The sequence below is a fragment of the Phaenicophaeus curvirostris genome, chromosome 28 (assembly GCF_032191515.1).
Source record: "Phaenicophaeus curvirostris isolate KB17595 chromosome 28, BPBGC_Pcur_1.0, whole genome shotgun sequence".
Classification (NCBI taxonomy): domain Eukaryota; kingdom Metazoa; phylum Chordata; class Aves; order Cuculiformes; family Cuculidae; genus Phaenicophaeus; species Phaenicophaeus curvirostris.
This window is the reverse complement of record NC_091419.1, coordinates 2,428,515-2,455,298: the sequence shown is the minus strand read 5'-3', so window position 1 is coordinate 2,455,298 and position 26,784 is coordinate 2,428,515. Positions and strand designations below refer to the sequence as shown.

The following is a 26,784-nucleotide window of genomic DNA, read 5'->3' as shown; positions in this document are numbered from 1 at the left end:
GCATTGGCAGCTTCTGAAGATGGAGAGAGACAGCGAAAGAGGGAGCACAGTATGTGTTGATTCTCAGGAATGAAGACAGCAAGGAACGTATAATTCAGCAGCAAGGATTATAGACGCTGCTTTCTGTAATTGAGAGTTTTGCCCAAGGCAGAGAGTTGTATTTTAGAGCAGCAAACACGCGATCGGAGGGTTTCATGCAATAAAAACCTGTGGAGCGGTGTGGGGAAAGGGGGAGGCGAGGGACACAGTGCGCGAGCACGGATGCCCGACTCCTGCCGTCTGCAGACGCTTTGAAACACAACCCTGCATTTTTTTGATGGAAACTCTGAATGTTGGAGAAGGGTGAACATGGTTTTCATTCTCACAAATGTTTTTTCCAGCGTGCAATGCTCTTCAGGCTCATTCCTTCTCCAGGGAGACAGTTCTGATTTCAAAGCACATTTGCGTTCCCTCCACCCCAGACCACCCCACTCCAACCTGAAAGAGGCTTCCCTGGAAAAATGATTTTAAAGAGTGTTTTACCTTTTTTTGAAGTGTTTTTCCTTTTTTCTTCTTTTCCCCTTTTTAATTCCTTGAGCTGCTGGTGTGTTTTCCTTTTCTTTTTTTCCCAGCAGCAGCCAAAAGCTCCTCTCTCCCCCGCACTCCTGCGCGTGTCAGAAAGTTTCCAGGCTGAGGGGTTTTGTTGCCTTCCTCAAGAGCCTTCTTCTGTCAGACCCAGGCAGCGCTGGAGTTAGCGGCTTTGCTAAAAAGTCTCCTTTCAGGAAGTGAGCAGTAATAAGAGAGCAGCTTGGAGGCAGCATGTATAGGGGCTGCTCAGAAAAAAAAAAAGGGGGGAAAAAACTTTGCTCAGGAATTTTGCCAGGATTATCCAAAAAAAAAAAAAAACTACCAAAAACCCAACCTCCCCAAACCCACAGGGCTATAAAAGTCCCGCCCTGAGCGCTGACATCAGTGCAGAAGGCAGGTCTTGCCTCCAACACTATAAAACTCAGCAGCTAAGCTGTTTTAAGGAGCAGGCAGCGAACTTCCCCAGGCAGCCCCAGGCTCCCAGCAGATAAAGCATCCCAATAAAGCAATAAAGTTGTGCTGACGGTGGCAGAGAACAGATCAAACCGATCGAGAAAAGCAGGATTTTTGGCTTTTCCCCCAACAACAAGCACCACTCCCAGCCTCATTTTAACCGCAGCTTCTAAAAAAGCCAGTGCACGGCTGATGAAAGGGGGGGTTTGACTGGATGACCTTCAGGGTCCCTTCCAACTCAAACCATTCTATGAGTCTATGAAATGGCCTTAACAAAGGCAGCTGGGCTCTACAGCAATTTCAGCTATTGGCTTTACTGTTAAAAATGCCCTCAAAACGTTGCTCATGTGTTCAGAAGTCCCTTTCCTCCCCAGTGACATCATTTTTGCCCTGCTGGCTCTTGTGATGCTATCATTTCTCTCATTCTGCTGCCACCGTGGAGCGTCCCATGCAGGACAATCCATTTCTAAAGGAAAGAATAAACACTGTGAATAATAAAATACTGCCTGTTTAAAAACAAAGCTCTCTCAGGACACAAGAAACAATGAGCAACTGTAAAGGGCAGGAGCTCATTTCCTTCTTAAGTCAGCTTTGAGATTAGAAAGCTGAATACACAAGTGTTGCTAAAAAGAGAATTACCTGGCAATTCTGCAAATATTATAAAAAGGGGCCCTTCCAAACTGTCCTGCTTTGTTCTGGATACAGAGAGGAGACACAGGGAAAGGATGGCAGTGCCAGTGCCTCCCCATCTCTGGGGGCAGAGGGACTCCAAAACCACCCTTCAAGGAGCCTTTTAGGATAAAAGGATTTGAATGAAGAGGAAGACGGGGAAAGTTGCCAGTAGAAGATGTAAGTTAAGCCTTAGACCAAGCTCCTTCTGCCCAGGAGCAGATTGCAAGGCTCTGGGAAGGGGTTAGAGGGTTTGGAGCCCCGTGACACGTGGTGTGGATGGCAAGCTTGCAGGACACCCAGACCCTCCAGACTGCAGATCCATAGATAGGAATGGAGAAAGAAAAAGCCACAAAGGCCTGGCCAGCCCTACCTACTAATTGGGTGTTGGCCATGGCATTGCCCAAAAAAAAGGATTAAGAAAAAAAACCAGAAGCTGTGGGATTTTGCTGTATATTTTCCTACATATTCTGCTATCTTCTTCTGCCAGATTGGATGGGGCCTTGGGCAGCCTGATCTCATGAGAGGTGTCCCTGCCCATCGCAGGGGGGTTGGAACTGGATCATCTTTAAGGTCCCTTCCAACCCAAACTATTCTATGATTCTACGATGAGCAGAATCATGAAATGGGGTTTGGGTTGGAAGAGACCTCAGAGCCCATCCAGTTCCAACCCCTGGACATCTCCCTCTCGATCAGAGGCTCCAAGCCCCATCCAACCTGGCCTTGAACACCTCCAAGGATGGGGCAGCCACCACTGCTCTGGGCAACCTGGGCCAGGGCCTCCCCACCCTCACAGCAAAACATTTCTCCCTAAGATCTCAGCTCAGTCTCCCCTCTTTCAGCTGAAAACTGTTCCCCCTCATGCTATCCCTGCCCTCCCTGATCAAGAGCCCCTTCCCAGCTTTCCTAGAGCCCCTTTCAGTACTGGAAGCTGCTCTAAGGTGTCCCTGGAGGACAACACTTCTCCAGGTTGAAAAACCCCAACTCTCTCACCCTTGCCTTGCATGGGAGGTGCTCCAGCACTTGGATCATGTTTGTGGCCTCCTCAGGACTTGCTCAAACAGTTCCATGTCCTTCCTGTGCTGAGGACTCCAGAACTGAATGCAGGACTCCAGGTGAGGTCTCAGGAGAGCAGAGCAGAGGGGCAGAATCCCCTTCCTCACCCTGCTGACCCCACTGCTTTGGCTACAGCCCAGGTTACAGTTGGCTTTCTGAGCTGCGAGCATCCATTGCTAGCTAAGTGCAGGGCTGAACGTAAGCCAGAATTTGCATCTTTTTCATTTAACAGCCATAAATCATTTTCCTTCATGGAATTGTCCAAACCCTGATTCAAGCCCTCTGAACTCCCCTCCTTGGACTGAGCAGCAGTATGACCTGAGCAGGAGATGGCCAGGAGAGACCCCCTGAGCCTCCGATGGTCTCAAACTATTTGGTATTGCCTGGTAGGCGTGCGCATCCTTACACCCCCAAGAAAACAAGGGAAAACATCCTTTGTGAAAAGCATCTTTTGCTCCCGGAAGGAGATGCCTGATTTTGGGAGATCAGAGCCCTCAGCTCCACACCTGTGCTGCCCCATTGCAACAAAAGCACAAGGACCACTCTTCCTCATAGGCATTCAGACTGGAAAGTCCTGTCTCTCCATTTGAAAACTGAGTTCAAAGGGACTGCAGTTGCTGGGCTGAACTTTTGGCCAGTCCCCCAGCTTCCTTCCTCCCCAGGCTGCTCTGGCCATTGTCTGAGCCCCTAAAGTGCACACATAGAAGAACAACTAAACAAAGAATTTGGGGTTTAATTGAATGGTGCTGTGCCTGGCCAGGGAAGAACTAATTGCTCAAAGCATGGCCTGGTGCCATACCAGGGGCTTTCTGCCCGCTGAAGCTTGCCTCCAGACACACTTGGTGCATGATGAAGAGGAACCGAGGAGCAGATGCCCATCTTCCCTGCTTAGCAGTGAGTGGCTCTGTGCTGCTTGTCCCTCTCCCAGAAAAGAGACAAAGGGTACTGGACTCTGCACAAAAAAAAAAAGGTTTTTGCAAGCAACCAACAGCGGCTGCATTTCACCTCCAACATCAGACAGTACCAGCTGGATGCTTCCTCTCTTCCTAGGATGAGGAGATGAGGAAGAGACAATTGAACTCCTCTCCCTCCAGCTCCCCTGCATCCTCGCTCACTCCTGGGATGGAGCAGAGTCCTGTGCTCAGCACAGCATCAGGACCCAGTCCCCACAGCCCAGCAGCCTGGTGATGCTGCACCCTCCTGTGGCTACACATGGCAGAGGCTGCATGCTCGGATCCTGTGAGGTCCAGGCTCAGCACCAGGCTGGTAGAAACCCCACAGGGATGATGCATTGAACCCTGGGAAAGTACAAAGAGGAAAGCCTCCAAGCAAACTTAGCACCATTGCTTTTCTGTGGTGCTGGCCCATGCCCAAATGCGTCCATTGTGCCCAGCTGCAGCACCAGCTCGCCCAGCACTGAGGCCAGCGTTCATTTTAAGGCTCCTAAGACTGCAAACTGTGTCCTGGCTCCTATTAAAATACACAGGGAACAATGCTGAGGCTTGATGTGATTTTTTTGTCCAACCATTTTGCACATAAAATAAAGAATGCTCTCTCTTGCTCTATCTAAACTGCTTAGCCTGGGCAAAGTTCCCAGCTCTGGCTCTACATCACAGCCTGGCCCCAAGTCCATGTCGGGACTCGCTCCTTGGCCACAGACTCACCCTTTTCATGGCTCCACAGTACCCAACACAACAACTCCATTCAGCCTTTTAGCTACTGCTGTAATAAACAAACTGCCCTCTTTTGTTTGGAGCCCAAATACTGCAGGTTGAGAACCTGCAAGCAAAACCAGCTGTAAACAAATGTTTTTGGTTTGCCACTAGTGTGAAGACACGCAAACTCATTGCCCAACAGTAAAACTCAGTTTAATTAATCCCGGGTGTTAGATAAAATTGGGTTGTTGTCTCTTTGGGTTGTTGTCTCCCAGGCTCATAACTCCAGCTTGGAAAGCACAGACCTCAAAAAGCAGTTACCAAGATAATTCTACATTGACTAAACTTTGTGGGGCCCTTGGGCAAAGGACAAACACGAAGAACCTTGCCAAGGGCTCAGGACTGAGAGCTCTCCCTTTGCACTGCAAGGTTTGATGTGCGGGGATGCTGCATTTTCACGTTGTAAACTGCCTAGAGCGACTCATCTGTTTTATCTCAGGATGTCACGTTGTCCTTCAAAAACCCTTTGCTTTGGATTTCTGAGTAAGCATCATGTCCAGCTCCACATCAAAATGTTAGCAAAGGGCTCCCCAAAGGGTGATTTGGCAATGAAATGCAGGTGGGTAATGCCCAAGGAGAGCTTGCATTTTGCATATCTAACCCTGTTACTGGGTGGTTTTATTCCAGTCTTGAACACCAGCAAGCTCAACTTGCCATGGTCAGGGCCCTAGTCCCAATTTCTCCAACAGCATAGTCTTCTGCCTGCAACAGTGAGACACTTTGGGATTCCCCATCCATCTCCTTGGGTCACCTCTTTGGAAAGAAGTCATGGCACTCTCCTCTTTCTCCCCAGTCACCAGGAGCTGGCACTGATCCTTTACCCATCTCTTCCAGCTGTGGAGCAGCAGTGAGCCATTTACCATGGCTAGTGATGAAACATGCTCACATTCTCTCTTGGAAAGGGGGACGTGACCCTGAGGAGCAGCTGGAAACTACCAAAACCAAGCACATTTATGGTGGGGACTGGTGTTGGATGGTTCCCAGCACAGCTGTTAGTGTTATGGCTGTTTTGGCACAAAGAAGAGATAATCAGAAAATAGGGCAGGATAAACAGACTAGGAAAGGCTTCTTGGGTTACTACATCTAGGTCCTGACCATCACAAACGATCATTCCAAAGCAGCCCCACAAAGAGGGCCTTTCTCAGTAGCCTTTAGCTTGGATGTAGAAAATTCAAGGAAACAAAACTCTCCTTACCCACTTCTGATGCTTGAGGGACACCTGGCATGGCAGAGATGCTCACTTCCCCATGACCATCTGTTCAATGGGCAAGGAGAAAGCTTTGACCTCAAGGCAACGTCTCCCTCCAACATAGTTGTTTTAAATCATGGATGCTTCCTGGAGGTGTTCCAGACCAGGTTGGATGAAGCTTTGAGCAAGCTGATCCAGTGAAAGGTGTCCCTGGCCATGGCATGGAGGTTGGATGACCTTTAAGGCCCCTTCCACCCTAAAATGTTCTATGATTCTAAATAGCAATAGCTATTCACCACGTTCCTCTGGCTGATTTTCTTCCATTGGAAACCCAGGTCCTGCACTGAGAAGGTCTCAGAGATGTTTCACTCTTGAGCTACACCGCTTTTACGTTTTCTTCTTTCCTTTCCTGTGCAAGAAGGAAATAGATCACATTTCAAAGAAACCAGCAAACGGAGGTTAGTGGATGCCAGGCAGCTCACTGGATGGTGTTGCCTGTTCTCCTTTCATCTTCCAAAACTGACACATTTCTCACTCAAAGAACATTTTCCTCCTTCTTTCCTTTCTTCAAATTTGTTGTAACAAAGCCCTGAGGAGACATCCTGCCCATCTGCAAACCAGGTAAGAGGCCCTTTTTTCGCTGCCGATATCTCCGGTTGCTGTTACGGGACGTGGCTGCTTTGTTCCTTGTCTCATACCTTTCTGCCTACCCTGGTAGCATCAGAGTTTTCATAGCAAGAGAGGTGATTCTGTGAAATGTTGGTGTTTATAGGCCCAGATTAATTCATTGTGTGACCGCTCTAGCTTTTCAACTGATTACTCCGCTGGTCCAGCTTGGTTTCAGTTTAAGCTGAAAGAGGGGAGATTGACATGAGCTCTTAGGAAGAAATGTTTCCCTGTAAGGGTGGGGAGGCCCTGGCCCAGGCTGGTCAGAGCAGTGGTGGCTGCCCCATCCCTGGAGATGTTCAAGGCCAGGTTGGATGGGGCTTGGAGCCCCTGATGCAGTGGGAGGTGTCCCTGCCCATGGCAGGGGGTGGAACTGGATGGGCTTCGAGGTCCCTTCGAACCCAACTCATTCCAGGATTCTGTGATTCAGGAAAAAAAAGGTGTACATTAAGGAAACCAAATTATTTTTGAATTTGGGGGATTTAGATAGGTCAGAAGGTGGTAAAAGCATGGCCTGTAGTCCAATATTCAGTACTAGCCGTTCTCTTCCCTTTATCTCTGGACACGACATCAAAACTTGTCTCCTTTGGAAACTTCTCTTCAAAACTGCCTATGAGTGGCAAAGTGGGAAGACTTAGGATGCCTGGTACCTGCAGAATAACTCTCCAAATACTTGAGAAGGGCTTCAAAGATGCTCTACTAACAAACAAAACAGCAGATATACTCAAAAAACAGAGGCCTCCAGCAAACTCTCATTTACTTCCTTTGATTTTTCTGTCACCTTGTCTGTTATTGCTCTGCACTTTTCTGTGGGAGCAGGCTCAGTTCTAAGCCCTATCAGTTCAAGCACAACCCGTGGTGTTATGGAATAAACTGGAACACGGGAAAGCTGAGATGCAACCTCAGAAAACCTTTCCTAACGGGCAGTTCTATTAGAGTGTGGAATAAATGCTGCAGGGATGAAAGGGAAACCCATCACATGGGCTGAACTGGAGAGGAGGCTGGAGAAGGGATCAAGCAGAAGGCTCCTGAGGAACAAACTGATGAAGTGATGAGCAACCTGATCCAGTGGAAGGTGTCCCTGCCCATGGGAGGAGGGCTGGAACTGAACAGGCTTTGAGGTCCCTTCCAACCCAAACCATTCTATGATTCTGTGATCTACAAGGTTATACTTCCTGATAGAATTATGATTTTTGTAGTTTTAATCTTTTATCCTCCTTTTTCCTCCTGAGAATTGAAGGGCCCCAAGTCTTCAAAAGCTTGCTGGTGCTTCCAGGAACAGGGTTTCCTAAAGACACAATGGATGATGCCACAGCAGTATTTCAAATCCACACATATACACATGTGGGTATTAATGAGTTTTTAAACAGTTAATTCCTGTTAAGACCTTAACCAGAAAGAGGCTTTCCTGAGAACTCTCAGATAGCGAGGATTATGCCCAGCCCCTTTAACACCTTGTAGGACAACCAGCTTCACAAGGAGCAGAAAATCCCTGAAGCATCAGGCACTGTATATGATCTCAGCTCACTTCACCAGCAACACAAAACTTGGCCTGAGCAGCAAAAGGCTGAGAGGGTCATTGTGGTCAAAATGAACAAGAGATGTGTCACTTGAGCCAAGCTTTAACATACGAACCCCAAGCAGGTGGGACTGGTGGTACAAAAGCAGAGATGCCAATGGCAAAGGATGCCATTGAGATGATTATTTTTTCCCCCTCTCACAATTATGTGGGTCTGAGTTGAGTAAGAGGATGATGTGTGAAGCAGTTGTTAGGGGGGCAGGTGCTATCGAGGTGCAATACAGAAAATTAATCTGGAGGGTTGGAAATATCAAAAAAAAAAAAAGAGATAATGGTTACCAAGTAATTTGAAGCTCCACACACTTTGTTTAGCACTTGCTTTCCCAGGGATCTCTGCTAACTTGTTCTGCTAACTTGTACACAAGCATTGGATGGGCTACATCAAACAACCTAATTTAGGAATTATGTATAATATTCGTTTAGCCCTTTCCTTACCAGGGCAGGAATATGTGTTTTAAAACACTGTTTTGATCACTGAATGCGCTTGTAATATCCCCAGAGATGCTAGGAAAGGCCCTGCTGGGTCTGGAATTGAATGGGAGCAGGGGGCCAGGCTGGACAGAGCCCAGAACATAAGACCAGGAGCAATGGAGAACACGAGCAGCTTTCTACAAACTCCATGCAGAGCCAACAAACCAGGTTACAGCCACTGTTAAGTGAGGCAGTGAGGATAAAGCATGAACTAAAGTCTTAGATAATTCTACTTCTCTAATTCCTGTTCAAATAATTGGAACAAAAAGCCCCTACTGTTATCATTTAAAAGTATCAAGAAGCCCTGTGCAGGTCTAGGCTGTTGTTTCTCTATGCTTCAGTTTCATACTTGGAAAACAGATCACAAGCTGTCTGTTTAAGGCACATTTCCACGCTCAGAACAGCCCTTTTCACATAGGAAATGACTGGCTGCAAACGCAAGCTTCTATCACCACCTGCAAGTCACACGCTTTGCTTAAATGCACGCTGATCACATGCAACTACATACTCACCCTTCAGGGCTAGTGAGCTTTTGCAAGAAGAGCAGAGCTGGTGAAATGTGAGTCTTTAGCTTCCCCTGCCTCCAGTGGTACTCATTATCCTCTTCAGAATTCCCCATTCAGGAGTTCCCTTTGACCACCCCCTAATCCCATACAGTCCAAAGTATGTTTTTCATGTTCATAACATAAACCACTAAAGGAAAAGTCTCACCCTACTTTGAAAGAGTGCTCAAAGAAGTTCTGACCAGCAGCAACAAGGCAAAGCTTGTGCTCCCACCCTGATGAAGATCTCTCAGGACCATCACTTACCATCAGGACAACGTTTCCCACCTGCAGTTTCAGCAACTCACCTGGATCTGGCACGATTCTCTTCCTTGTTGCAGATTAGATTTCAAGTTCAGATTCATCTTCTGCCTTTTAAAACTCCAAACAGAGCAACTGATGCTCAATAAACTTCACTATCAAGTTGCAGATGATTGTTAGACTCCAAACTGTCTTTCTGTTTTATCTGCACCATTTATAACCTTACAGCCAGGAGCTGCCAGGTCTGCAGTGCCCTTGTCTCCCAGCAGACACCGAAGCTCATCACTGCTCTGGCTCTTTTCTGCAGAGCCGGGTAAGATATTTCCTGGGGTGTTACACGTGCCCTTGGCAATCCAAGAAGCATCTCCTACTTCCTTGTGGCTATTTACCTGAGTGACAATTCCCAATGATCAGGCTTGGGGACCTTAAATTCATTACCCAGCAGAGCATTTCTAAAGACCCTGGTGAAGAGGGACCTCAAACTGCTTCTGACTGTTGAAAGGAACAGGGTTGCTAACCATCATCAACTCCCAGTTCATGCCAGGACAGCTTAGCCAAAGACCTAGCTTTGTAAGTCTCACAGGACTGAGCCTTTTACACCAGGATGTATAAAAACCTTTTGACTTCCAACTGGATCGGGATGCCCAATTTCCAGCAGTTCTGCTGATCTTTGCCCGTCTCTGCACAATGTTCAACCATGCAGAAATGTCTGAGCTGACTTAGGGGCTGGAAACCTCTCCCTGCGGTCACTCAGGGTACAGTACTAACCCAGTCAATGTCATTTCTGGTGACCAAGCTTCTCCTACGATCACTGCCTCATGCAATCCAAACTCACCCTGCACGACAGAAGCCGTCAGCATGCAGGTATCTCTCTCACCATTGTTGTGGGCAATAGATGTTAAAGGCAGACACAGCTACTGGACGCTCCTCCATGCCATTAGCTGGACCCTGTGTGAGCTGAGCAGCTGACTCGCCCAGGACCTTCTGCAGGTGCATTGGAACACAGGGATCCTTGGCAGCACCCCAGCCCTTGGACACTACTCCATGCAAAAAAACCACCCTCACAGGACTAAAGCTACTAAAATCAGAAGCATTAATGCTGGAAAAGACCTCTAAGCTCATCCAGTCCAATCGTCAGCCCAACACCACCATCCCTACTGAACCATGTCCTGAAGCACCACATCTACACATTTTTTAAACACCTCCAGGGATGGTGACTCCCCCACTGCCCTGGGGTTTCTTTACCACTCTTTTGGTAAAGAAATTTTTCCTAATATCCAATCTAAACCTCCCTGATACAACTTGAGGTCATTTCATCTTCTCCTATCACTTGGGAAAAGCCATTAACATCTGCATAGCTAATGTGGACCTGAAGGGATGGAGGGATTATAACCCTCTCAGCTGATGACAGAATTACTTTAGCAGGGACTGCTGAACAGAAGCCACGCAGAATGAACGCTACAGAAGCTGAAAATTTGGGCAAGACCTGTCACTTGTACCTTTGGACATACAGATAGATTTTTTTATTCTGAATGATTCCAAAGTACATAAGAAAGCAATCACTTTATCCCCTGGATGCCCCTGAGGGGCCGAGAAAACACACAGTTGTTGCAGTGAGCTAATAACTCAAATAGATTTAGGGGTCTGGCACAATAAATGAGGTGAGACGCTTCGGAGAGCAATGCACTTTTTCTGAACGTTCCCCAGCATTTTAAACCAGCACAAGAAACTCCAGTTCTGAGCCTCACTAGCTACAATAAAGCATGCATAAAGATGACATCTGAGGATTTTTCTAAGGCTCATCCCAGATCATCTAGAGATGTGTTTGCTGTGAGAGGCAGCATCATGCAACAGCAAGCGCGTTACCTGGGAGAACTCCAGCCCACAACATTACCGTGGGGTGAACTCTTCAGCCTCCCTCAGCTTCCTCATCAGCAGGTGAGGGATTGTCAATGCCATCCCTCAGCTGCCTGGAGATACAGAAGAATTGGAAGGCAGCACGTGGGTGCAGAGCTCATTTACCACTGGCACATTTTCAAAGCTCAAAGTTCGTTCCCTGCACAAAACCTGGGGAAAAGTCTGGGAAGGGACTGGGAAAGCTTTCGGCTCTTGCAGGAATTGCTGTCATGTTTGCCAGTGGAGAGCACTGAAACACAGCAAAGTTATAAAGCAGATGAGCAATTGTAAAGACTTCCTGGACTCATACTGAGAAAAAACTCTGGTTTGAGAGTTAAAAGCCCAAAGCAGAACACTGAACCTCCCAATTCATTCCCTGTGAGCCTTGTTAGGGCTGCTCAGAGCTCCATTGGTGTTGCAGCAGGATGGAGTGGATGGGATATGCTGGCTTCTGCACGGGGCTGCTAGAGATTCCCAGGTTCACTGGGATGGCTGCAAAACTGAAAAGCAGAAGAGAAGAGGAGAAGGCTCTGGGGAGACTTCATAGCAGCCTTGCAGTACCTGAAGGGGGCTACAAGAAAGCTGGGAAGGGACTTTTCACAAGGGCCTGGAGTGATAAGATGAGGAGGAATGGCTTTAAATTGGAAGGGGAAAGATCTAGATTAGACATTAGCAGGAAATTCTTCACGATGAGGGTGGGGAGGCTCTGGTCCAAGTTGCCCAGGGAAGTCATGGCTGCCCCATCCCTGGAGGTGTTCAAGGGCAGGCTGGATGGGGCTTGGAGCCCCTGATCCAGTGGGAGGTGTCCCTGCCCATGGCAGGGGGTGGAACTGGATGGGATTTGAGGTCCCTTCCACCCCCAAAGCATTCTAAGATGCTATGATTCTATAAGCAGAAAAGACTGAGCAGCAAAACCACTGAGCTGCTGTTTCTGCAGTTACGATATACGCTAACTGCAAGCACTCAAGCACCTGGATAACATTAGTGAACATAGTCTCAAACCTTATTTTATGAGGATTTGACCAAAACCAGTCACTCTCCTCACACACCTCAAGCTGTTGCTGCACATCAGTGACAAAAAAAGCAGATGACAGAGGCAACACTGGAAGAGATAACAGACTCATTACATCTCAGTCATTGACTCAAACTCCAAGCTCAAATCTCAGAGATAAGTCCTCCTGCATCTGGGGTAATTGACACAGCCACATTGTGCTGAGGTTGCCTCTCATTTTGGCCGAAAAGATCAGAAGACTGAAGCCAGCTGAGTATTTGAAACCCTTAAACAGCTTATTTGTGCTTCTGAAGAGCTTCTAAATAATCCCTCAGCAGAAGCCTAGTAAGTAGCAAGTAAAAAAGTTGTGATAGGTCTGGCTTAGTGAAGAACAAAGTATTTAGTTTTTCCTTGCCCGTCTGCTGTCCTGCTCCTACTCCAACTCATCAGAAAATGCGGCTCTGGAAGAAATCACACTGGAATCTACAAAGCTGCCAAAATCTGCAGGGCAGGTGGAAAGTCCACAAGATTTTAGTGTTGACTGAGTAGAAATTAGGACCCTTTTCACATCAGATGTTTATGCAGATCCTAAAGATTACTTATGATGACACACACTTATGGTTTGCCCCTCATTTCTTATCAGAGGAGATTATGATCTTTCATGTGCAGAGCTAAGAAGGCAGAGGCAGAAGCATACCTAGGTACCAAACATAATTATGTGACAACTAGAGCCTTATTTTATTACAGTAATACAGTCCTAGGGATGGGGGTGAGATCATGCACATCTCTATGAACCAGTGGAATAAGCATCCTCCCCAAATCCGAGATCAGATCATGGAAGCATAGAATGGTTTGGTTTGGGAGGGACCATCAAGGTCATCCAGTCCAATCCCCCTGCAGTGAGCAGGGACATCTTCAACTCATCAGATTGCTCAGAGCCCCGTCCAACCCGACCTTGAATGTTTCTAGAGATGAAGCATCCACCAGCCCTCTGGCAACCTGTGTCAGTGTTTCACCACACTCAGCGTGAAAAATTTCTTCCTAATATTGAGTCTAAAGTTCCCCTTTTTTAGTTTAAAATGACTGCCCCTTGTCCTATTGCTACAGGCCTTGCTAAAAGGTTTTTCTCCATCCTTCTTATAAGCCCCCTTTAAGTATTGAAAGGCTGCAATAAGGTCTCCTCAGCATCTTTTCTTCTCCAAGCTGAACAACCCCAACTTTCTCAGGTCCTGTAGCCATTACCACTCCAAGTGATTAAAGGCAGAGGCGTATCAGCAAGGGTCCTGCCTGAGTCAAACAGACAGGTACTACAGCCCAGACCTCAGTGCTGTGGTTGAGCTGGGAAAGGAGCCAGCAAACATTATGCTCCACCCTGAGGAACATAATTTTGATGCAGACGCAGAAAACAGTCTAGAGAAAAGCCCTACAGCCACAGCAAAATAGGCCCAGAAAGACAAGCAAAATTTTCAGGGGCTGCCTCCACCTGTCCAAAATCACATTACAAGGGCACAGTTAAACAGCATCAGGAACTTCTGGGAACTCAGCTGGGTCCATGAAGGGCAGAACATGCCCTACACAGCTGCCAGTACCCTGGATTCCCTGGGACCTGGAAGGATTTCCACTTGGTCCCTGCTAGGAGTGATGAAGAAAAGACTATTTGCAATTATTTCTTGCTGCCGAGACACACCCACTATGAAGTGCCCTGCGAGAGCAAAAATTCTAGCAGTGCCCAATCTAGCTGGATTGCATCCAGCTGGTCCCACCATGGCTGGATGCAATCCAGTAGCCTAGAGGGCTCTGTAGCACAAAGCCCTATTCCTTGGACCACAATGTTCTCCTTGGAGAGTTTTTTTGGATGGGTTATTGGCATGCCACACAACCAGCTAACAAGAGGAGGCTGCAGGAGGATGAAGCAGAAACTAAGTGATCAGAAGGTTTACTGTAAGACAGCACTATCTCTCTGCTGCTTGTTTCAGTGTTTTGCATCCCAGAGGGAAAAGATGGGTGCTTGCAACTCAGTGTTTGGCTGCAAGATTAGGTAGAAGTTAGATTTGCTTGGTGGAAAAAAAAAAGGAGGCTGAGGGAGACCTTATCACTGTCTAAGTTCCCTGACAGGAGATTGTAGTGAGGTGGATATTGGGCTCTTCTCCTAAGTAACAAGTGATAGGACAAGAGGAAATGGCCTCAAGTTGCACCAGGGGGTGTTCAGATTGGACATTAGGAATGATTTCTTCACTGAAAGGGTTCTCAGGCACTGACAGAGGCTGCCCAGGGAGGTGGTGGAGTCACCATCCCTGGAGAGGTTTAAAAGACAGGCAGACAAGGTGTCATCACATAGGTGATCGCTAAGCCACATTATAAACATGCACAGGAGAACATTTACTGCTGTTCATGTTACCCTCATTTGCAAGCAAGCAGAGGACTTCACTCTCATTTCAGACACTGATGTTCAATAAAAGACAACCAAAAACATCAACAGCAGTGGCAAAATGCTTCTGCATTCAGTGTTTTTCAGTTTTCCACAGAACGTTGGCTGAACTGGAAAATACGTTAGCCTGAGAAAGAAATTGAAAGTATAATTTTCCTTACTGGAACTCAGAATTGCAGAAATTAGATATGGGAAAGTCCTATTGGCTCATCCTGGTTTCTTCCTGCCTGTAGAGGATTGTTCCCTACACTGCATTTTCTGACCAAGTGTTAAGCGACGAGCACAACGGGACTTCCACTGTTTCCCCTGTTCCTGACGGATCTTCTCATTAGGAAATGTTTCTTGATAACCAGACTTACTTTCCACTGAGGAATATCTTCTCCTTTATCCCCGTATCATTTACTGGTGCATGCAAACCAGCTTTTTCTTGATGAAAGATGATCACGCGCTTCTCCTTTGCTCTCAAATTTTCCCCTGTCATGCTTGGTCAGCAGCAAATGTGCATCCTCCAGCCCTAAGAGCTGTTCTCATTAATCAGTCCAGTCAGGCCCTTCATCGCTCTCTTGATCTCGCAATGTTTCCAAGACTGTGAGTGTGAAATCACCTACTGAAATAAGTAACCTCAGCAGCACCAAGGTGCTGGGATCATGTTCGCCACCAGTACTGAAGCTCATGGGTGGTATGGCTTTAAATTGGAGTCGGGGAAAGAATTAGATTAGACAATAGGAAGACATTCTTCTCGATGAGGGTGGGGAGGACCTGGCCCAGGTTGCCCAGAGCAGTGGTGGCTGCCCCAGCCCTGGAGGTGTTCAAGGCCAGATTTGATGAGGCTTTGAGCAACTGGATCCAGTGGGAGGTGTCCCTGCCCATGGCGGATGTTGGGACTGGGTGGGTTTTAAGGTCTTTTTCAACTCAAACCATTCTATGACCACATGTAAGTAGGAAATGAACTTGTGCATACAGCAGTTCACCTGCATCAATCCAGAAGCAGTAAGGCGCCGTCTGCTTGTTTCAGAGACCCATTGATACTTCTACTGCCATGTTCTCAGTGTGCTTTGGCACAGAGGACTGTCCTCTGCCTGTCTGACTCCCTGCTCTGGCACTGCAGGAACATCTGCCCTGGTCTCCTGGGGTGATGCTGCCCCCAGTGCAGCTGCACTGAAGGCTCCCAAGCACCAGTGAGACACTCGGAGGAAGCAGGGTGACACCAGAAAACTGCTTTCTGGGAACAAGGTGATCCCAGCCGTTAAAACAACAGTTTGAAAAAAAAAAAGAAAGGCAGATAGTTATACCCACCAGGCCCTCGTGCAGGTGGCCTTTTCCCTCCCCAGTCCCCTCCCTGTCTCCCGCTCTCAAAGTTAGAGGAGCAAATTGCTTCCGCTCATTAGCATCTGACAAATAACCACAGAAGGAAACCAAGTCCTCAGCAGGATATGAATGAGCTCAAGCCTTTAGTGCCATCTGACTACACCAAACAAGCATGTCATCAATTTTCCATGCTCTATTGCACTGCTTCTCCCTTTCAGAGGAGATGAGCACCCTTGCCCTCTCGGGCAAGTTCAGAGTGGCCAAGCTGAAGCAAAGCAGTGAGAATGAATGATCCAAGAGCTGCAAGACTGGAGCAGAGGTGACACATGGCAACTTCTGAGCCTTTGAGCGCAGGAATGAGTGCCAGGGGGCTCTGCACGAAGGGCTGTGAGCAACATGCTCACGCGCTGACCTCTCAAACAACAACTGCAAGCAAGTGGCTTGTGAGAATAAATGTTTTAAGGGACTTGGGGGGACTGAAAGCATGCTGGCTGGTTCACATCCTTGGTAGGAAGCACAGAAAACCTGTCACTCATTAGCCCTGCCACTGGGTGAGCACTGGCTGCTTCTGGCATACACATACTGTAACATCAAGGCCACAAGGATACAAGCAGAACCATCCCTCCTGTGTATGATCTCCAGCGATACTGGGATAGGGAAGCACTCAGTCATTGGTGAAGGATTTAGGAGGAGGAAGAAGGGTACTGATATCCATAGTACCAGCTTTTGTCAAAGCCTGTGTCTGGCACAGTCCTGTCACCGCACCCAGGGCTGCATCCAGAGCCCTAGGGACCAGCAGGGCAAGGAAAGGGATTCTGCCCCTCTGCTCTGGTGAGACCCACCTGGAGCCCTGCGTCCAGCTCTGAAGTCCTCAGCACAGGAAGGACATGGAGCTGTTGGAGTGAGTCCAGAGGAGGCCACGGAGATGATCCGAGGGCTGGAGCACTTGTACGAAGACAGGCTGAGAGTTGGGGTTGTTCAGCCTGGAGCAAAAAAAGCTCTCTAAGGAGACCTTAGAGCAGCTTCCAGTGCTGAAAGGGGCTCCAGGAAAGCTGGGAAGTGACTCTTGATCAGGAAGTGCAGGGATAGGACAAGGGGGAATGATTTTCAGCTGAAAGAGGGGAGATTGAGCTGAGATCTGAGGAAGAAGTATTTTGCTGTGAGGGTGGGGAGGCCCTGGCCCAGGCTGCCCAGAGCAGTGGTGGCTGCCCCATCCCTGGAGGTGTTGAAGGCTAGGAGCTTGGAGCAATCTGGTCCAGTGGGAGGTGTCCCTGCTCATGGCAGAGGGTGGAACTGCATGGGCTTTAAGGCCCTTTCCAACCCAAACCATTCCATCATGCTATGATTCGCACCAAGTGCATCACAGGAGCACCAGGTCCCTCTTTGGGCCTTACAAGTGTTGCTGTGGAATTGAACATTTCTCCTTGCAAGAAAGACCACGGATTGCCCCTGGGGCTAAATGCTTCCCATGTTCCACTTCAAAGGGGGAGGAGGTATATGTAACATTTCTGCCCCTGGCCTGGGATCCACAGGCAGTGGAGGGGCAGTTTGGAGTTACCCGTTTGCTTTAACGACACCAAGAGCAGACAAGGTCCTGAATGGAAATCGGGCAGGTTTTTCTGTGAAGCTTCTGCAAACACAACCCTTTCAGGCAGGACTGAATCATTAAAACTCACTGAGAAGCATAAAAGATATTATCTTCAAATGCAAGCAGAAGGCATGCTGTTAATGAGTACAAACAAACGGGCTCACGCTTTCATGAACTCCCACTCACACATAGTTCATGTGCTAATAAATGCTTGGGCAGCTGAGGATCTAATGAGTAGTCAGCAGGGAGGTTAGGAAAGCAGTTATAGCCAGGAATGTGAGGGAAGAGCTGCCATGGAATGCATAAATAAAAATGAAGCATTAATCAAGAACAATTAGAAGAATGTAGTCAGGCTGATCTAAAGAGTTAGGTTTTTCAGGTTTTTCTTTGAATAAAGCAGCATTTCAAGTTTAATCAAAGTTCTTTCAAGCCTTTTGTTAGTTAAGATTTAAAAACCCCACGTGTCTGAACTCCAGGAATCAGCTCTTCAGCTCATCCTCTCACACAGTGCCAGCAACTCCTGGGAAGAATGACTTGGGAAGGGAAATTGAGTACTGCAGGCATTTTTCATCCCTTCACATCTTCAACCTGGTTCCCCACTATAAATCTAGTCCTCAGATCAAATTGGGAGCAACAGAAGGGGATCCAGGGGGTGACGGGGGCCTTGAGCAGCCTGGTCCAGTGGGAGGTGTCCCTGCTCATGGTAAGGGAGTGGAACTGGATGGGCTTTGAAGTCCCTTCCAACCCAAACCATTCCACAGTTCTGTAGCCCTGGGGAAGCCAGGGCTCTTCTCCAGCCAGCTGCCCCTCTGTGGGGACCAGCGGGGCTCCTGCAGAGCTCAGGAAACACAAGGGCTGAGATAATCCTGGGTGCAAACCTTTACTCAGCGCTCACCTTTACTCAGCGCTCTCCTAAAACGCTGAAAAGAAAGTGCTGTAAACAGCACCCTAAGAAAACACATTTATTCTAACATTAGCCACAGGCGGGTCTAGGCGAAGCACTGCGAGAAGCATCTTTCCTTCCCACAAGGTGCTCAGAGAAGCCAGTTCGCATCAGGAAACGTGGCGACCACACCGGCCAAGCAAGAGCCCATCCAGTACCTCTAGCTGGGCTGCTCCCCTGCCCATCAGCACCCCCCAGCCACAGTGACACAGTTCAGATATCCCCACAAGGAGACCAGAGCCCCCAGACCCATTAGACAAGCTGATCTCACCTTTCAGCAGTGCCACAAGCTCATTTAGAACCATAGAATCATAGAATAGTTAGAGCTGGAAGGGAACACACCATAGTTAGGGTTGGAATTTGCCCCATAGAATCACCAGGTTGGAAAAGACCTCTTAGATCATCGAGTCCAACCATTCCTATCTGCCACTAAACCGTGCCCCCCAGCCCCGAGCACTTCATCTACCCATCTTTTAAATACCTCCAGGATGGTGACTCAACCACAGCTCCCACCTCCACTGGTGCCCAAACCAGCCCTCCCCAACCCCTTTTCATACCCCTCCAGGTTCTCCATTACATGGCTCCAATCCTTCAGCCCCTCCTCTACCCCAGGCTGACCCAGTCTCCTTAAAGGGACAGCCTGGCCAGCCAGGGCTGTGTTCTAAAGGATTATTGCTGCCAGGACAATGGTACAGAAAATATGGTCCTAACAGGATGCTAAAGCTTGCCAGGCCCTCTGGCTTCATCAGCGCACCCCGCTGTTCTCGGGAACTGGCTCTGGACAGCTGACAGGCTGAGAGAGTTGGGGTTGTTCAGCCTGGAGAAGAGAAGACTCTGAGGAGACCTTATAGCGACCTTCAGTACCTGAAAGGGCTACAAAAAAGCTGTGGAGGGACTGTTCACAAAGGCTTGTGGTGATAGGACAAGAGAGAATTGGGATAAACTCGAGAGGGACAGATTTAGACTAGACATAAAGAGGAATTTCTTCACAATGAGGGTGGGGAGGCCCTGGCCCAGGTTGCCCAGAGCAGGGGTGGCTGCCCCATCCCTGGAGGGGTTCAAGGCCAGGTTGGATGGGGCTTGGAGCCCCTGACCCAGTGGGAGGTGTCCCTGCCCATGGCAGGGGTGGAACTGGATGATCTTTAAGTTCCATTCCAACCCAAACTGTTCTATGATTCTATGATACACAAAAAATGGTTCTGCTGTTCTGAGAAATTACAAAATCAAACAAGTTCTTCATGTCTGATGGAAGTAAAAGCAAGTGGCCTGCTATATATAGATCTGATTAACTACATCTCAATAACTTCCTGCTTGGCTTTCCTGTGTGTCATGATGCACAGATCCAACTACTTTTTTTACTGAGTGTTGTGTTTTTCAGTGCATTTTTGTGTCATAATGCCAACCTGCAAGCGTGACCATTCTCACAGGAGCTTTTTAACCAGGGGGGAACATTCAAATCCAACAGGAACACTCATATCTCGGTGTCTGCTGCCCAAGGGGCAGAAATTAAGCAGTTGCTGGAAAATTTAGGTCCTGCTGCTTGAAATTAATGGTGGTGGAGGGTCCCTTGCACAGCTTCTTCCAGGCTCTCATGTATGTTTGTAAAACAATCCAAGGAATCACTTCTCATTTTTGTCTTCTTTGTGGAGCATGGGAAAATAAAGCTGTATGAGGTTTGTCTGCTGAGGTTGTCTCAGGGTTGCTCAGGTCCACCCAATGACAGCGTGAACAGAGCCGTAGTTTGGAAGAGGAGCTTAGCTATGCCTTGAAGACCCTGAGCTGGCAAATGGGCAATTGAAAGAGCCAGGATGGTAGGACAAACTTTTTTAAAGGAAGAGCTTCAAATCGTCCTGTTCAAATCTGCTCTCAGGCTTCAGGGGGTGACTTTTCCTCAAGGCTAAGGACTTTGAAGGTTTTTCAAGAGCACCTGATAGGATTCATTTGTGGCAGCAAGGCTTGTATGAAATAAATGGCTTGGCCTGAACCAGCTTCTGATCCCTGGGTTAACTCTCGTATCTCCATGAGGCTTTCTTGACTCGCAGCCCTGTGCTTGGAAAGGAAACACAGTTTGTTTATAACAGAACTGCCTGTGTAGGCAGCTGGAAACTTTGTGGGAGATTGGTGATGATCAATGGCTTCTGCCATCTCATTTTCCCCTGTCTGAACAATTTTCAAGCATGTTCCATTTTCTTTGATGTTCTGGTACTGCAATTTCCAGAAAAGGGAATCAGCATGTTTGGGTGCTGCATCCTTGAACCTAATCACTCTGTATCCCAGGTAGGTGGTGGAAGTAAGTAGTACATGAAGAAAGACATCGACCTCACGCTGCTCTCTCAGCACTTCCTCTTCCTTGACTCATGAACGTAACTCATGAACCTGACTCTGCAGTCAAAACAAAGAGCCACAATCCCTGGTGATTACATCCTTCAACCAACCTTCCTGGTGCCACCTTGGGTTGGGAAGACCTAGCAGTCACCTAATCTCAAGAGCTAAAGCTGGGAGATGTCTCTGCCTGGTGTCTGGGCTGCTTTAATACCAAATGGCACCAAAGGATTAGGAGGTTTGCTTTGGTTACAAGCACTGTTAGGGTCTGAGCCATGGGGTGTTTTCATCTGCATGCTGTATCTCAGACTGGCAGATCTGCCAAGACCTTTCTTTGCTTCACTTGATGACTCTGTCGAAAGGGGCTCCACAACTTGCTTAATTCGATGACTTTGTTGAAAGGGGCTTCACAACTCAGGCTTATTTGTGCTGTGTCTGATGCAGTTTGCGCTCGTCCCGCACCCAAGTTGTGAACACCACTGAGGGCTTCCTGTTGTGGTTTCCTGCCTCGGCTAAAACGCCTCCTCAGCAGAGCCTGCTCTCCCTTCCTGTTCTCATCAGGGCCACTTCTAGGGTTAATGAAGTCAGCAAACAAATAGGTAGAGAAGAGTCTGGTTGCCATAATTCCACCCCTCCGAGACTCTTTGCTACTATAGGCTGGCCAGAGCAGATTATCCAAAGCAGAATGATTTCTCCTAAGCAGTTTCCTCCTAACCTCTCTTCTGTTTCTGTAGACAAAAAGCACATCTCCAGTCATGGTTGGACTCGATGATCCAGCGGGTCTTTTCCAACCTGGTGATTCTATGATTTTATGATTCAATCCCTTCCCAGCTCCAGTGGTCTCAGAGGCTGGTAAGAGGCAGCCCTGTCACTGTGCTTCTGACTGGGTGAGATGGAGCAGGGCTGATCACCAGCCCAGGCACAGCTCCGGACACTGCCTGAGAGCAAAGCCCACTTCTGGAGTAACACAGTGGGCCCAACCCATTGGGCAGTCTCCCATCATATTCAGAAATGAATCATAGAATCTCCAGGATGGAAAAGACCCACCAGATGATCGAGTCCAACCATTCCCATCAATCACTAAACCATGTCCCTCAGCACCTCATCAACCCGTCCCTTAAACACCTCCAGGGAAGGTGACTCAACCCCCTCCCTGGGCAGCCTCTGCCAGTGCCCAATGACCCTTTCCGTGAAAAATTTTTCCTAATGTCCAGCTTAAACCTCCCCTGATGGAGCTTGAGGCCATTCCCTCTCGTCCTGTCCCCTGTCACTTGGGAGAAGAGCCCAGCTCCCTCCTCTCCACAACCTCCTTTCAGGGAGTTGGAGAGAGCAATGAGGTCTCCCCTCAGCCTCGACTTCTCCAGGCTAAACACCCCCAGCTCTCTCAGCCACTCCTCTTCTTCTCCAGCCCCCTCACCAGCTTTGTTTCTCTTCTCTGGACTCGCTCCAAGCCACCTTCTTGTGGTGAGGGGCCCAGAACTGAACTCAGGATTCGAGGGGCAGTCTCACCAGTGTTGAGTCCAGAGGGAGAAGAACCTCCCTGGACCTGCTGGTCATGCCGTTTCTGATCCAAGCCAAGATGCCATTGGCTTTCTTGGCCACTGCTGGGCCACTGTTGGCTCATGTTCAGTCACTGTCAACCAACACCCCCAGGTCCTTCTCCTCCAGGCAGTTTCCAGCCAGACTTCTCCTAGTCTGTAGCTGCTCAGGGTTGTTGTGCCCCAAGTGCAGGACCCGGCATTTGGCCTTGTTAAACCTCATCCCATTGGTCTCAGCCCAGCGGTCCAGACTGTTCAGATCCCTTTGGAGCCTCCCGACCTGCCAGCAGATCCGCACTTCCACCCAGCTTAGTGTCATCTGCAAACTTGCTAAGGGTGCACTCGATGCCTTCATCCAGGTCATTGATGAAGACATTGAACAGGGCTGGACCCAGCACTGATCCCTGGGGACACCCCTTGTCACTGGCCTCCAGCTGGAGTTAACGCATTTAGCACCACTGTCTGGGCAGAATGAGGGCAGAAGGGGAGGAATGAGGGCAAGTACCAAGTGCACTTGTGGAAGAGCCAGTGTTTTCTTTACTCTGAACGCAAGTGACCTGTTTGCGGGTAATGCAGATGGAGAAAAACACTGAGGTTTTTTGGGTCAGCGTCTTTGCAGTGATAAAATCAAAGATCAGGCTTCAGGGAACAAATGAGACCCTTTGAATTCTATAATGTTTCCATTAATCACTGAAAATTGGCTTCGCTTTGTGGGTGGGATTTTAGATGGTTTGATATGAGACCTGTTGTTCTTTGGCAGAAGGTCCTCTGCAGTGACACAGTCAACCAAGTGCCACTTCTCGGTGGATTCCCACCACGAGTTGGTGCTGCAGCAGTGTGGCGGTAGGTTCCTTTCTGATTTGTGGTTGTTTGGAAAAGGGGCTCCAGTAGCGCTTGCATGTTCCAGCTCAACAGAGACAGCGGGATTAAATTCACTTTGTAGTGATGGTTAGCCATGCCTGAGCTCCGGCTTTTCTGGAGCACGCATGTGATGTAGAAATAGGAATTGCCAGATGGGATCAGAGCATCGGCCAAATTCAGAAACCAGCCAGAGTCAGGGTTTGTGGGGAAAAATCTATAAGCAGAGGAAGGTTTTTTTCATGTTCCTGTCAAATGATGGTTAATGTCTGCCCAGAAGCACTTGAGTTTCTCTTTATCTCCTTTTGTTTGGTGCAGGTGTGTGTCTAAATGTTTTTTAGACATTTAATATCCATCTTGTGTTTTAATCTTAATGCATTTTAGATTTTGGCCTTACAGACCCTTGTGGCAAAACTGATTTATTCACATAGGCAAAAGAATTTCCTTTTATTGTGAACGGGGCTGGAGAGAAAATGGTAGGAAGTCAAAGCCCAAAACTTCGGGATGGATTTAAGAAGCATATTTTTAATAGTGAAGGTGATTAACCATTGGAACAATTCACAATTGGATTCAGTGCATTCTCTATTGCTTAAAGTCTTAGATCAGATGAATTTTTACTTACGCTTTTAGCTCCATTCAGGGTGGGATAGAGGAATCACCGTGGGATTCTCTGGCCGGGGATACGAATGCACTCACTGCTGCTCTCCATGTGATTTTTGAAATGACCCTACAGATGAGCTGAGGGCTGAAGAACTTCTAGGCAGACAAGCCCAGATTCCAATTTAACCTTTTGGCAAAACGATGTGTTAATGAAGAATTTCTGCTTCTCACTTGCAGATCGAGCACCAGCAGCACGTGAGCTGACCCAGGCAGTCCCAGGAAGCTCACAGAGATGCCCGATGCTGCTTCTCACCTGCCTTTTTACTACGGCAGCATTGCCAGGTCAGAAGCGGAGGAGTACCTCAAGCTGGCAGGGATGTCGGATGGGCTGTTCCTGCTGCGGCAATGCCTGCGCAGCCTCGGGGGTTATGTCCTCTCCATGGTCTGCAACCTGCAGTTTTACCATTACTCCATCGAGCGCCAGTTGAACGGCACCTACGCCATTGCCGGGGGTAAAGCGCATTGTGGGCCAGAGGAGCTCTGCGAGTTTTACTCCAAGGATGCTGACGGACTCTGCTGCAATCTCCGCAAGCCCTGCAACCGCCCCAGTGGTGTGGAACCCCAGCCCGGGGTCTTTGACAGCATGAGGGACAATATGGTGCGCGAATATGTCCGGCAGACGTGGAAACTAGAGGTACTGGCCATTGCCAAAGGTGGTGTGGGACTGTGTGAAGAGTGCTCCCTTACTGCTCCTTGCTGCCCTGGCTTCCTCTAACAGCATGGTCCTTCTCATTGGAGGCTGCTGGCACTAGGAACAGTCTTAAATCTCTCTCTTCTCCAGTTTCTTCTTCATAAACAGGGCTAAATATCTTCCCAAGCCTTGAGACTCTTCCTTTCAGCAGCTGGTGTTACATCTGCTCTGCAGGGTGTTGGAGATCTCTCCTGCTTTCAAACATTGGAATGGTTGGACTCGATGATCTGATGGGTCTTTTCCAGCCTGGAGATTCTATGATTCTGTGATTCTATGATTTCCCCATGTACCATTTGCTCCTGTTGTTGCAGTGCGGTCATCGCGCTCCATGCGTGGTGCCTGTGCCTCCATAACACCATGCTGAAGATGTAATGACAGCAGACAAACCCTTGCTCAGGTGCTCCTTGCTCTTTGAAATCAGTGGAGGTGACATGCCCATGTGATGGAGGAACTGGGTACTGGATCAGGTCTGTCTGTTATTGACATCTAAAAATAGCTGCACACAGGCTTCTCTGTTTAATTGCAGACTGGAACAAATATAATACATACAAAAAACTCCATAAATGGTCACACTGGCAGCCAGGTAATTTTTTTCCTTCTTCCTCTTGTCACCTTGAAAGCAGCTACTAAGATGCTTCCAAGTCATAGAATCATAGAATCATAGAATAACCAGGTTGGAAGAGACCCACAGGATCATTGAGTCCAACCATTCCCTTCAATCACTAAACCATGTCCCTCAGCGCCTCGTCCACCCATCCCTTAAACTCCTCCAGGGAAGGTGACTCAACCCTCTCCCTGGGCAGCCTGTTTTCCAGTACCCAATGACCCTTTCCATTAAAATTTTTTTCCTAATGTCCAGCCTGAACCTCCCCTGGTGGATCTTGAGGCCATTCCCTCTCGTCCTGTCCCCTGTCACTTGGGAGAAGAGCCCAGCTCCCTCCTCTCCACAACCTCCTTTCAGGTAGTTGTAGAGAGCAATGAGGTCTCCCCTCAGCCTCCTCTTCTCCAGGCTAAACACCCCCAGCTCTCTCAGCCGCTCCTCTTCTTCTCCAGCCCCCTCACATGCTTCGTTGCTCTTCTCTGGACACGCTCCAGAGCCTCAACATCCTTCTTGTGGTGAGGGACCCAGAACTGAACACAGGATTCGAGGCGCCGTCTCACCAGTGCCAAGTCCAGAGGGAGAAGAACCTCCCTGGACCTGCTGGTCACGCCGTTTCTGATCCAAGCCAAGATGCCATTGGCCTTCTTGGCCACCTGGGCCACTGCTGGCTCATGTTCAGTCGCTGTCAACCAACACCCCTAGGTCCTTCTTCTCCAGGCAGCTTTCCAGCCAGACTTCTCCTAGTCTGTAGCTGCTCAGGGTTGTTGTGCCCCAAGTGCAGGACCCAGCACTTGGTCTTGTTAAACCTCATGCCAGAAAGATCAAAGAACCATATAATCATGGAATGGTTTGGGAAGGAGGGGACCTCAAAGCCCATCCAGTTCCACCCCCTGCCATGGGCAGGGACACCTCCCACTAGATCATGTTCCTCCAAGCCCCATCCAACCTGGCCTTGAACACCTCCAGGGATGGGGCAGCCACCACTGCTCTGGGCAACCTGGGTCAGGGCCTCCCCACCCTCACAGTAAAGTATTTCTTCCTAAGATCTCATCTTGATCTCCCACTTGCAGCTGAAAACTGTTCCCCCTCATGCTATCCCTGCACTCCCTGATCAAGAGCCCCTCCCCAGCTTTCCTCGAGCCTGTTTCAGTGCTGGAAGCGGCTCTAAAGTCTTCTCGGAGCCTTCTCTTCTGCAGGCTGAACAAGCCAGGTTATCTCAGCCTGTACTGGTACAGGAGGTGCTCCAGCTCCCGGATCATCTCTGTGGCCTCCTCTGGACTTGCTCTGAGACGGCTCAGGCATTATCCTTATGGATCTTTTCTATGAAAGTTCTCTAAATTTGGCCTATTTCAGACCAAAGCTGCTTGACAGAACAACGTATTCTATAGGGTTTCTGCATGGAGCTGATCAAAGAACGCTGGCAGATAACACAAAGGACATTGCCACCTACTGGCAAATGAAAACCTACCGTTGTTTATGAAATATGTAGGGCCACTAGAATTAGTTTAGGGTCTCCCACATGACTTCCAGACTTCACTGCTTTTGCCAAATTGTAGTGTCTGGGGATGTGAGCAGCCAGAAAGGCAGAGCAGCAGAAAGACGTCTTGCTCTCCCAGGAATCACAGAATCAATTATAGAATCCCTAGGTTGGAAGAGACCTTTGAGGTCATCAAGCCCAGCCATACCTGTCCACCACTAAATCATATCCCTAAGCAATTAATCTAGCTGCCTTTTAAACCCCCTCCAGGGATGGGGACCCAATCACCTCCCTGGGCAGCCTCTGCCAGGGCTT

At 48.5% G+C, this 26,784-nt stretch overlaps 2 protein-coding genes across 3 annotated transcripts in view; one reads left to right on the top strand and one right to left on the bottom strand.

Moving 5' to 3' along the window:
* ADAMTS10 (ADAM metallopeptidase with thrombospondin type 1 motif 10) overlaps positions 1–824 on the bottom strand; it is a 68,257-nt gene extending 67,433 nt beyond the window's left edge. The window contains exon 1 of the mRNA XM_069877993.1: positions 523–824. The gene's annotated coding sequence lies outside the window, so the exon portion shown is untranslated. The remainder of the gene's footprint in view (positions 1–522) is intronic.
* Positions 825–6,102: 5,278 nt separating this feature from the next.
* The window catches only part of ZAP70 (zeta chain of T cell receptor associated protein kinase 70), a 31,152-nt gene continuing 10,470 nt past the window's right edge, over positions 6,103–26,784 (top strand). For both annotated transcript variants that reach the window (XM_069878082.1, XM_069878081.1), the window contains exons 1-2: positions 6,103–6,270; positions 23,878–24,334. In XM_069878082.1, the coding sequence (XP_069734183.1) occupies positions 23,933–24,334 (402 nt within the window). In that variant the 5' untranslated portion in view covers positions 6,103–6,270; positions 23,878–23,932. The remainder of the gene's footprint in view (positions 6,271–23,877; positions 24,335–26,784) is intronic.